Here is a 12357-nt window from a genome sequence, read left to right on the forward strand (position 1 = left end):
GCAGTGATGCTGGCGAGAGGTGCTGTGCTGTGCACGGTGGCTGTGCTGCTGCCCCTGTGGGTGGCTGTCCTGCTGTGCCATGCGAGCTGCTGGTGACACAGGGCTGTGCTCGCTGCTGTTTGCTGTGGGGCCTGGTCCTGCCAGCTGGGTGTCAGCTTAAACTGAAACCTAATCAGGCTCAGCCTGAGCTGTGCCAGGGCACGGGGTCAGCAGGAGAGGAGAGGGGGAAGAAGCGTGGCTGGGGGGCTGCCCTGGGGAGCCAGGGCTCGTGCTGCTGCCTGCCCGGGGCTGTGACATGCTGGGGGCTCGCAGCCTGGTGTGGGGGTGCTTTTGAGGTGCCTGCTGGGGTGCCTCTGCCAGGCGAGTGCCAGCCCTCTGTGCTGCAGTCTGGAACGGCTGCCCTTCTCCAGGCACACAGCTGGGTTTCCTGTTATAATGATGTTTCCTAATTAAACCTCCCTAATTAAGCAGCGAATGGTGCTGTTGGTTAAGCTGCAGTGCTGTCTCACAGCCTGGTAGTCAGGTTTGGCTGGGTACGTCCCCCTTGTCACCCAGCCAGGTTCCCAAACGTGCCCTACGCCTCCACTGCCCAATTCCCTGCCCTTCCCAGCTCTGCCGGGCAACCACGGCACGTGCAGCCCAGGGATCCTTCTGGCATGAGGGAGCTGAAATCGAGCAGGAGGCTGGGAATGCTTCCAAAAGACCCTGGTTTCTTTTCCCTACAAAAGCTGATGCTCATGGAAATATTCCTTTTTCTTCCTCCCTTGCAGTGAACACCTACCTCTTCATGATGCAAGCCCAAGGCATCATGATCCGTGAGAACATGCGAACTATAGGAGCTCAGGTGTACGAGCAGGTGGTCCGCAGTGCCTATGCCAAGAGGAACAGCAGTGTGAATGACTCAGGTATTTCACTGAATAATTGTAATTTTGATTCTAGGTCCCATTCTCACTGAAAATTAAGTTTGAAGGCATTAATTTATACTGGTAAATGCAGGGTGGAAGCTTTGATTAATTTTCTGCAGCTTTAATTTTTATATATAAAAATATATATGTAATATAAAAATACCCTGTATATAGAGAAATACTGTCAAAATATAAAAAATATATTTATTTATTTATATATGTAAAAAGTTCAAATGCTTCTAACTTGTATAAGGGGTGAAAATCTTGAAAGGCCTGAAGTGATGGGATTTGAGCTGAAAACCTCTTTGCTTTCCAGGAATTCAACTTGTAGCTTCAACCAGTCTGCGGGTAAACACTTTCAAATTCAGTGCAAGGATCAGGTTTCATATTTAAAAAGTACCTTCCCAGGCATGCGCCTGCGCAGAGCCCTGGCTCTGGGCACGTGGAGGGGCCTGTGCTCGTACGCTTCACTCCTCCTGTGCAAGTATGAACCGAGATGACTTGGCTGGAGATCTGCCACGAATCATCTATTGAACTTCGGGCAGGCTGCGGGGAGCGCAGCGCAGGCTCGCCCTCCCAGCCTCTTCATCATCCCCGGGCGCACGAGCACGTGGGGCTGGGAGCTGTGTGTCAGTGTGGAGCGGTGAGGCAGAGCTGCCCTGGCTGCGTGCGAGGCGTTGCTGCCGGGCAGGTGACACCCAGCCTGTCCCTGCCCTGCTGGCACGTCCCCACAGCCTCACGCCGGTGCTGCTGGCATCAGGCTGGTGTGGGGAGCTCAGCTCGGCTCCTCGCCCGCCGGGGTTCAGCAGCAGGGGCTGACAGAGTTTTACAAGGCAAGATCATTTTCTCATTAGCAGAAGTATCAGCCGTGTCCTTGGTGCCCAGCCTGCTGGGGTGCAGCCACCAGTTCAGCTGTGCCCTGGCCGGGGACGGGCACGGGAGGGGAATTATCGACTTACACAGGAGATGAACACCCCGGGTCACCTCCTGTGCTGCACGCAGTCAGCCAGGGCAGCCACCCTGGGCTATTTTTAAGACTGGAAACATCAAGTAAAGCAGAGGCAGAGTGAGGAAGTGGCTGATCCCCTGAAGGGAGGAGGGTTAGATGCTCCATTGCTGCTGCTTGCAGTGGTGAGAGCCTCATCCTGCTGAGGCTCTGGCCTGGGGGGCTTCAAGTGATCCAGGAACCTGTGTCCTCCTGCAGCAGGCGGGCAACTGGTGACCACAGCGCCAGTGACACCCGTGCTGCTGCTGCCATACTGGGCTTTGCTTGAACCTCATACCTGTCCCAGCTGCGCAGGCACACGAGGACACTGTCCCTCCCCAAGAGCTCCCGCCACGAGGACAGTTTTAGCACATACAAGCACTGTGCACCGTCCTTGGGCGACCTTCCCTGGCAGGCAGGTCCGAGCAGACGCAGGATGGGTGGTGGTGACGTCTGGAAGGCACTTGGTGCCGTGGCCACAAGGACTGCATTGACACCGGGGTCAGAAGCTTCCCTCCCTGACAGATTTTGGGTGCCTGGGTGGGTGTCACTGCCTGGGGAGTGCATTGTCCCCACACCGCTGTGGGCAGTGAGGCCGTGTGACAGCTGCGAGAGGAAACCCCAGCAAAAAAGGCAGGCATTGGTGCAAAACAGAGCAGCTGAGCTTCCCTGTGGGCTGGGACCTGGGCTGAGTACTGCGGGTGTGCTCTGGCAATGGGAGTTTACAGGGAAAATTGCTTATGGAAATTTGGAACAGTATCAAGCATCCAAAATAACATCTATCCTACTTGAAAAGCCCTTAGGTTCTGTGTACAGCCCATCTTGAGTTTTGAGATAGTTTGGATACTGTTTACTTGAGTGAATAAACAACATTACTGACACGATGTTACGTACTAGCACAACACAGCAAATGGCTTGTTCTGATGGAAAACCTTCAAACATCTTCAGGTGTAGCAGGCTGGAGGGTGCTGCCCGGGAGGTTAAAGGATGCAGGAATGGGGGCTGCAGGGAGGTGCTGGGCACTGCTGGAGCTCGGGGGCTCCTCTGCTCTTGCACGGCAGGAAGCAGAGGGAAGTCTGTGTGTAATGTGATAGTTTTTATTGATCCTTTGAGGAGGAGTCCAGGCAGGATTGCCCTGTGTAGGATACTGCACTGGCAGTCCTAGCTGGCATTGAGGCTTGCCTGGGGACTTCCCTCTCTCCTGTTGGGAAAGGACCTGCTGGAGGAGCACATCCCCTCTTGCTGTGCCAGGGTTCTTCAGGGGCAAGGCACTGGTAGCTTTTCCTTTCAAGAGCCACGTGCTCCTTTGTGATTCCTAAAGGCGATGCTCAAAATTCCTCCTTTGGCCAGAAAATGCAAAGGTTTCTTTGATGTGGTGCTAAGGCTGCTGGGGCTTCTGCAGGCACCTGTCCCAGGATGGGGCTGAGCACCCAGCTGGGTTGCAAGGCTAGAGCACGTTCCACTGGGGACACAGCTGTGCTGTTGGGGACATCCTCAGCTGTGGCTGACTTTGGAGTCTGCTCACAGGGCATGGGGAGGTGGCTGGAAATAACAGATCTATAACTGAGGTGAAAACTTCTCATATATTTTTTTTCCCAGATTATCCTCTTGATCTGAGCCACAATGACACCTTTCTGCAAGCCACAACGTTTCTTCCTGAAGACTTTACCTATTTCCCCAACAATACCTGTCCTGAGAGGCTCCCTTCTATGAGTGAGTAGCATCCTGTCGCCCTGAGCCCCTCTCCTGCTCCCCATGGCTTTGGAGGGCACACAGTGGCATTCCCAGCCTCACCACCATTGCACCTTTCCCTGCCAGGCACCTAGGGATGAATGGGAGCACTGTTTAGAGCCAGCTCCCTCCTGGGAAATCATTGTTTACCCACCCTCAGGAATTAATCCCTGCTGTGTCGGAGGCATGTCTCCCTGCTGAAGTAGGAGCCCATCGCTTGGCAAACACAAACAAAGGAGGGATTGTGTGCTGGGAGCCGGTGAAAAGGCTCTGCCAGCCCTTTTCCAGGGGCAGTGACGGCGGGGTGGCTCCCTTGTGCCCGGGCAGTGCTGCCAGTCCCAGCCCCGGGCTGTGCCAGGGCTGCTGTGGGAGATGGGCTGGACCCCCCAGGGCAGCTGCAGCTGGGAGAAAAGCTTCCACCAAAACCGCCCTCAGGTGGAAAACTGGGCTTTTGAGGCCAAATGTTTCCAAAGGGGGGAAATGCTCTCTGCTTTAGAGAGGTGGGGGTTTAGTCTGCTGGAAGCATGCAGGGAGGAGCAGAGGGGTGCCCCTGCTGGCGTGGGGCTCCCATGGAGAGCTGCATCCAATAGCAGCCACAAAGACTGAGGAACCAAGGTGTTACACCAGCAGCATTTCCTATTTGCTTTTGCTGGTGCTGGAGAAAAGAAGCTGAGTGCTGGGGATGGAGGACAGGGACGCAGCAAAGTGCTGCCCCAGCACCAAGACAGGTCCTCACCCCCCTCTGCTTCTCACGCTCTGCAGAGGGCCCCATTGATGTAAATATGAGCGAGATCACCATGGAGGACATCCACCAGTTCTTCTCTAAAGACCCTTCCATCAAGCTGGGAGGGCACTGGAAGCCGAGTGACTGCCTGCCTCGCTGGAAGGTAACTGGGAGCTGGGCAAGCCCCGTGCCCTGCCCAGTGCAGAGCACGGGGAGTCCCGGGCGGGCAGCAGGAGGTGTTAATGGGAGCACCTCTGGTGTGCTGCATCTTCAGAGCAGGGATGTGAGGAGCTCTGAGGTGTGGGAATGCAGTGCCCAGGGAAGAAACAGTGAACTCAAGGGCTGCTTTAGTGTCCCTGGTGCTGGGCAGAGATGACCAGGAGGCACTGCAAGTCTCCCTTCTGCTCAAGATGACACTGAATTTTTCCAAAGCAGCAATTCCTCAAAAAGTGAATAGGGAATCCATGCTTTGGGACTTGGAAGGCTGCTCTACATGGAGAGCTAAGAGTGCTTTGTTAGTGCTGCTCCCACAGCAGCCAGTCCTGCTCCCCAGCCCGGGCGGTGCAGTCAGGGCCACGTTCTCTTTCGTCAGGTGGCGATCCTGATCCCATTCCGCAATCGATACGAGCACCTGCCCGTCCTCTTCAGACACCTCATTCCCATGCTGCAGCGGCAACGTTTACAGTTCGCCTTCTACGTTGTGGAGCAGGTGAGAGCACTGTAAACACAGGTGAACCCGGTGGGAAGAAATGCTGATGTCTGACTCCAGCTCAGGAGGCTGAATGATTTCTTTATTAGAACTATGCTATAATACATTCATATACTATTTAAAGGAGACACTAAAACTACAAACCTACTTGTTCTAACTACCAAATCTAACTCACTCACAACTCCTGACCTTCTCTGAGAGTCCAGACACAGGTGGATTGGATTGGCCATCAGGCTCAAATAATCCTCACCAGAATCCAATCAAACAATCACCCCAGGTAAACAATTCTCCAAACACATTCCACATGGGAAAAACAAGGAGCAGGAATAGAAATTGTTTTCTCTTTCTTCTCTCTGTACTCCTCTATGAAAAAATCTTGAGAGAGGGAAGAATGTGCCTGCGACAGTGAGAGAGCCCCAATACATCACTTCTTTCACGGTGCCAGGATGGGAGCTGGTTGCCCTCTGCAGTTTTCTAGACAGGGCAGAGAACACACACAGGGCAAGAACTGCAGGAGCTCCTCTTGAGAAGGAACTTTCTCCCTGCTAGGCTGGAAACCAACCCTTCAACCGTGCCATGCTCTTCAACGTTGGCTTTCGGGAAGCAATGAAGGACTTGGACTGGGACTGCCTCATCTTCCACGACGTGGACCACATACCAGAGAATGATCGTAACTATTATGGGTGTGGACAGATGCCCAGGCACTTTGCAGCCAAGCTGGATAAGTACATGTACCTGTAAGCACTGTTCTTCCTCCCTGCTACCACAACTGCTAAGGACCCAGTGACAGATTTCATTTATTTATTTTTAAGGCAGAGAATGAGTCTGGGTATTTCCTCAGGCTCAAAAGGGAGCATGAGAGGGAATGGCAGAGAGCATCCTCAGGGCTTGGGCTTTCCCATGGCAGGTGGGAGAGCCAGTGGGCTCTGCCCTGACCCTTCTCTCCTGCTCAGGCTCCCGTACAACGAGTTCTTCGGGGGGGTGAGTGGCCTGACTGTCGAGCAGTTCCAGAAGATCAACGGATTCCCCAACGCCTTCTGGGGCTGGGGTGGCGAGGACGACGACCTCTGGAACAGGTAGGGGCTCCGTGGGCCCCGGTGGTGGCTCTGTGAGCTGAGCCTGGCACGGGCTCTGAGGGGACAGTTGGTGCATGGAGCTCTGACTGCAGCCCTGGAAGCACTGCCAGCACAGCAAACACAACGGGTGATTATTTTTTGTTTATTTTATTTTATTTCTCCCCTTTCTAATGCAGAGTACAGTATGCAGGCTACTCAGTGACTCGACCAGAAGGAGACACAGGGAAATACAAATCAATTCCCCACCATCATCGGGGAGAGGTGCAGTTCCTAGGAAGGCAAGTAAATTTTTTTAAGGATCTTAAAGTCTTTCACAAAGAGTCTGTACCCTGTAGGAGGTTCCCTGCAGCTGTTTGAGGGCAGTAACAGCCTGAACTCTTGAAGGAAGCTAACTGCAGGAAGATGGAGGCAGAATGTTGCCAGGATTCCTCCATCCCTGCATTTCATACCTTTCATCCCTGCAGCGAGGGGTCCTTGCTTTGTGGCTGCTTGGATGCCATCCAGAAGAGGGGATTGTCAGCGTGGCAGGCTGAGGGCCTGTCCTTTATCTCCAGAGGAATGTACAGCAGTGGCTGTTGCCAGGGGTCAGAGAAGCTTCAGTGTTCCTCAAGGAGCCTGGCTCAGTGCTGAAGGAGGCATGGCTCAGCCTGCAGGCAGCACGGAGCAGGGGCTGTCCTGCCCCTGTGTGGCTGCCAGAGCTTCAGGTGTCCCTGCAACACCCACCGTGTCCAACTGCAGCACCCTCTCCTTCCTCCTTCCTGCTTCTTGGCCCCAAACTGGGCTGGGTGTACAGAGCCCTGAACTCAGGGTTTGCTCTCTTGTGAGGCTGCAGACACCCATCAGGAGTGGTGACAGTCCCCTGGACCCAAGCAGGACAGGTACTGAGCTGCCCAGGAGGGCTCCAGCCCCTTTGTCCCAGAGCCAGGGTTGTTTCAGAGAGTGCACGGGTTGACTGATTGCTTTTGCCTGAAGACCACAGTGGAATTTGAGTCTTCTGAAAGCTGTGCAACAGAAATCAGAGAAATACATCTTTCACAAACAACTTCAGGAATTAACACTTGTAGCTGATCAGCTGCTGGACAAGCAGGGCAAGCTCTGTTCTGCAGAGGGGCTGTAGGCTGCTGCTGCAGAGATTTGAGCTATCTGCTGGTCTTTTTTTTTGCAGAAGACTCATTTTTGGGTGTGTTTCCATTTGACTTTCCATCTTTAGCTCTACTTTTCATTTCTCTGTTGGACAGAATGCAGCCAGTCAGAGATGCTTCTCTTACTTCACTCTTGAAAAAGAGAAGTTGCTTTTGGTTTAAAAAACCATATTTAGTCAAACCAGTGAAGCATGGCAGGCTGATAATGCCATGGGACTGAGCTCTGGTTCCTGGTACTTCCCTCTTTGTTCTCACCCAGCCCCTTCCCCGGCCTCATGGCCAAGCCTTCCCTGGTCCCTTCTCTGTCCCCAGGTCTTAGCCCAGCTCCCACTCAGCCTGGGGCCTCCAGGCCCCCAGCACTGTGCAGAAGGGAGTCACTGTCCTGCTGAGCTATTTCTGCCTATTCTCCCCTCACAACCCTTCTCATTCTGTCTCCTCACGCTGCCTCTAAATGTGTTTGAGGCTGGTTTTGTGCACCAGCTGCAGTTTCCTTCCCCATTGCCACCATTCTGCAGGTTTTACTTCTTCGCCCCCATCACTCAGACTAAAGCAAATTTAGTTCTGTTCTTGTTCATGTCTGGTTTCATGAAAGAGGCAAGGACCACATCACCCCTGAGCTGTGTCTCTCCAGGATGGTGGGCTTGGCAGGACCCCCAGGCTCAGCCCCCTCCTGGCAATGGGACCTGCAGGCTTTGGGCAGGTGCCACAGGTTGTTTTGGCAGCTGAATGCTTGCTGGTGGCACAGTGAGCATTTTGCCCTTTATCAAGGGATGGACTTCTCTGGGATTTTCTGATCTTTACTAACACAGAGTGTTTCAATGTGATGGTTGCCTTTATTAAGGACTCAGAAGTTTGTTGTTTCGTAGCTGCTCCTGGGCCTGGCTCTTTCAAAGGTGTTCTAGTGGCCCTGGGAGGAGTTTGCAGGTGCTGTGAGATACACGGAAGTGACTCTGGCCTCTGGTTCTCGTTGCACAGGTACGCCTTGCTGAGGAAGTCAAAAGAAAGGCAAGCCCTGGACGGCCTCAATAACTTGAACTACTTTCCAAACGTCACATATGACGCCTTGTATAAGAACATCACTGTTAACCTGACACCGGAGCTGGCTCTGGTGACCGAATATTAAGAGCAGAAAATAACTTTGCTCTGCCCTCCACCAAGAAAGCACCATGCTAGACTTTCTTTTCCAAGGGTTATTGAGGACAAGCAACACTTTGTCTAATGAAGGATCACAGTATTGTGGAGAATGAGGCTGAAGGTGCACGCACAAATTGCCCTAGCTGTACCAATCCAGACCGATACCTGGGCAGCGAGCTCAGCAGTCTCTTTATTTTTTCTGCCACTTGCTTTCTGGGTTTCAGGACAACAGTTCGACCTGCTGCTCTCGTCTCCACATTCCTCCTCTAGCAATCTCTGGCACTGGGACTCTCCTCGGATGTGCTTTCTCCTCCGGGAAGCGGCTCAGCTGAGGGACTCTGGCTTCTTGACAGTGAACATCGTGAGCAATTTGGTTGGCAACTGCCCTGGTGGGAGATCAAACGATTTCTGATGCCATTCTTCTATGTCTGTGCAGTTTTTTAAATGACCTGCTTGAAGTACATACAACAGAATCGCTTCTTAAAGAAGTGTAAGTGTAAATATGCTGTGTAAATCGCCCCTTTTTATTTTTCTCCTATGGCTCAAGTCCAAGCGAGAGGTTTACATACGGTCACTCATTTTAGTCCTGAGTTCTGTAAACACTTGTGTGAGCATCACTGTACTTGTGCAAGGTGTTCCCTTTTAAGCCACTGAGACTGCTCGCATGATTCCAGCTGGGCACGTGCAGAAATGTTTGTGGGCCAGGGCCCAGAACCTTCCAGTGCAGTGGGTGAGAAATACAGCCAGGTCATCACTCATTCCAGAAACCACAGGGCTGGCTTGTTCCAGGGACGGTGAGGAAATGGGAATATTTATTAAAAACCCTCCCTTTTCTGTCACTTTGGCAACATGATGTGCAAATGAGTCCAAAAGCCATGTTGAAGGCAGTCCCGTGGCTGTGGCTCTGTGTCCCACCGACGGCAGGGCCGAGCCCGGGGGGCCAGGATGGAGCCACTGCTCCCACGTGAGCCCACCCCACACAGCAGCACTTGCCCTCGCTCTGGAACGTGCTGGAGCGGTTTGGGAGGTTGGTTTAGTTTGTATTTGTCGTGTAAATCCAGCAGCACAGAGGTGCTGCCAGAGGCAGGCGGCGCCCTGCGCTGTCCCCTCGGTACCTGGCAGCACTGGCACGGGCACAGCCGGTGGGATGGGTCACAGCTCAGTGAGAGACATGAAGGACACGTGAAAATATGAGGACTGGGAGCCAGAGCTTGGTCTGACAGCCCATCCAGCTATCCAATGCCATCCCTCTTTTCTTCACAGCCACCGTGGGCAGGCTGGACTTCGGGCCCTGTCCCCACGGACACAGTCCAGCCCTTGCACAGCACTGACACCACCACTTTCACTGGACCTCTCTGACTTAAAAGTAAATCCATTGGGTGTTGGTCTTAGTTTGTATTTCCACACAACAAGGGCGGGTACTTGACCTCCAAAGGACATTAACTCTTTTCATTGCATTGTTTGCCTTTGGTTTCCTTAACTTCTCATGGTTTACACTGTTTTCTCAGTTCCGTGGACGTATGATCCCCATACGCATCTGTGGTGGGTGTGACTGCCCAGGGCATTCCTAACCTGTATCCAGAAAACGTTAGTTTAGGAAACACAAGTTTTGTGTAGATCTTATCGGCCGGCATGAGAGGACAGCGAGCCTGCCCTTGAAAAGCGCTGATGAGTTTGTAACTAAGTTTTAAAGTCTCTGAACTTACATGTGCTTTAAACTCGCTTCCCGAGGGGATTCAGCCTGGTTATTTATAGGCAGAGGTGAGGATTTGCTTTTTCTGGCGCATACAGCAATAAAGACTTTTGCTTCGGAGTCTTGATCTGTAATTCACGTGGACCCTTTCCGGGTGTTGAACCCGCATTGCCCTGCCCCTCTTTTCTTTCATCATGAGACCTTGCTAGAAACCTGTCTTTGTTTAATGGTGCTTCAAACAAGGAATGTATTTCAACTAGTCCAAGTTCACTACCCCGGAATCATGCATGTGTGTGTGAGTAAGTGTTGAACTTCCTTAGTTGGGATCCTCAGCCTTCCATGTCCCTGACACCCGGCGCACCTGGTGTGGAACAAAAGCCGTTACCTCTGCTCAGAACTGCACTCTGCGGTTGGCACAGAAGGGTCCATCCCCAGCAGCATCCCATCCTTCGTTCTAACCATGTTGCATTTTTTTTTTTTCCCCTTTTTAAAATGTGGATTATCTGAAAATGTGCACTGTTAATCTTATCAGCTATGTCAAATACTGTATAGTAAATGTAACTGTTAAAAACATACTGTCAAGCGCATGTGCTGTTATGGTGTAAAAATTCCTGTATTAAGGAGAACTTGTACATATTCTGGCAGCTGAAGTTCGACAAGGCCACTCGTTTGCCCCTTCCACGTCAGCGCCGTCAGTCAGCCCTGCTGGAGGGCAGGTCCTGTGCGACGCTGATTTATTTTTTTTAGATGAGCCATGTGGGTTTTATTTGCAAAACTATTTATTGATAGTCAATTCTCCGTAAAGCTCTGCTTCTCTAAGGGAGGTACCGTCTGAGCATCGGCCGCGCACTTCAGGCCCCTCACCATCAGAAGTCGCTTTAAACTCTCAAGCAGCTTTCCATCATCATGGCTTTTGAGCTTACTGTTATGTTTTTAAGAGGTGCCAGGGGGACGTTTTTGCACTGAAGATTAGTGTTTTACAACACACACACACTTCTCAGCAAAGCAATCCTTTGTGTCATTACATTTATTTACCCATGTGTTTGTACATTTTTGTATTTGTTAATTTATGAATGATTTTTTCAGTAAAAAATACATATCCAAGAACAGAGATTGCAGTGCTTTTTTTTTTTTTTTTTTTTTTAACAGGAGGCCGGGGTGTGCTTTTTTAGTAGGAGGTGAGGTTTGTAAGCTCAGAGGGGTAAGTGCCTATGAGAATTTGAGTCAGTAAGGGTGAGCCCTTGATGCTAAAAGCTGGTTAGAAATTTCTCATTAGGACTGGGCAGAAATAAACTGAGTGTGAGATGTGGATGCTCCCCAAACTCTTCCTGATGTGTTGGTGCCTAAGCCTTTTTTCCAAGCATCTGCTTCAGTGTAGTTCTGAAGGAGGGGTTGGCTGCCCTAGGGTGTTAGGAAGGCACTTGGCTGAAGGTGGTGCAGGACTGGTGGTGGGGACCGTTGGTAATTGAATTTTTGAACAACAAACCCAGGCAGACGGACAAGCTTCCTTGCAGCAGCTTTAAAATATCTTTCTCCTGCTCTGCAGCATACAGGCATGCTAGAATAAATAGCTGGCAGCCCTGAGTTGCTCCAAGCCTTGCCTTTTTTTAGCTCTCTGTCTTCTGGGAAGCTTCCTCCCACCCGCAGCGCTGGGCTGGAGCCTGGGGGTGACAGGCTCCTTCCAGCCCCTGCCGCTGCCTGCCCAGGCGGCCTCGCTGCCCCAGCGCCCGCAGGAGGGAAGGGGGGAGCCCGCGGGACTCCTGCTCCTGCCGTGCTGGGAGGTCCTGACCCGCCTGGGGAATCGCCGTGGTCCTCCAGGGGTACCCAGCTGCGGGGGCTTCTCTGCCCGTGTGACCCCCGCAGCGGCTGGGCAGGGGCTGGGGCAGCTGGATGCCCCTGGAGAAGGCTGGGATTGCTCCTGTGCGGGAAGAACGAGACGGGCAGGGAGGCCCCAGCCCGTGTCCCAGGGGGGTGCACGGGACCCCCTTGCTGGGGCCAGCAACAAACACAAGAGCGGGGAGCAGAGCCCCTTTTGGGTGGGCTGCACCGAGGGGAGGAGCCCTGCGAGGGCACGGCCACCGCTGCCCCACGGCACGGCCACTGCTGCCCCACGGCACGGCCACCGCTGCCCCACAGCACGGCCACCGCTGCCCCACGGCAGCGCCGAGCCACGGCTTCCCTGGGGAGCAGCCCCCGCTGCAGGGGAGAGCGTTCCCTGCGCGGGCTGAGAACAGCTCAGCCTCCTGCGCTGCAACATC

The 12357-nt window shown here is 52.9% G+C and overlaps 1 protein-coding gene across 1 annotated transcript in view; it reads left to right on the forward strand.

Moving 5' to 3' along the window:
- B4GALT5 (beta-1,4-galactosyltransferase 5) overlaps nucleotides 1–11210 on the forward strand; it is a 33499-nt gene extending 22289 nt beyond the window's left edge. Inside the window, exons 2-9 of the mRNA XM_053958849.1 lie at nucleotides 771–905; nucleotides 3490–3603; nucleotides 4384–4508; nucleotides 4938–5054; nucleotides 5604–5791; nucleotides 6008–6130; nucleotides 6307–6408; nucleotides 8248–11210. Coding sequence (XP_053814824.1) covers nucleotides 771–905; nucleotides 3490–3603; nucleotides 4384–4508; nucleotides 4938–5054; nucleotides 5604–5791; nucleotides 6008–6130; nucleotides 6307–6408; nucleotides 8248–8395 — 1052 coding nt within the window. The 3' untranslated portion in view covers nucleotides 8396–11210. The remainder of the gene's footprint in view (nucleotides 1–770; nucleotides 906–3489; nucleotides 3604–4383; nucleotides 4509–4937; nucleotides 5055–5603; nucleotides 5792–6007; nucleotides 6131–6306; nucleotides 6409–8247) is intronic.
- Nucleotides 11211–12357: the final 1147 nt, after the last annotated feature.

Source organism: Vidua chalybeata, chromosome 17, assembly GCF_026979565.1.
Source record: "Vidua chalybeata isolate OUT-0048 chromosome 17, bVidCha1 merged haplotype, whole genome shotgun sequence".
Taxonomy (NCBI): Eukaryota; Metazoa; Chordata; class Aves; order Passeriformes; family Viduidae; genus Vidua; species Vidua chalybeata.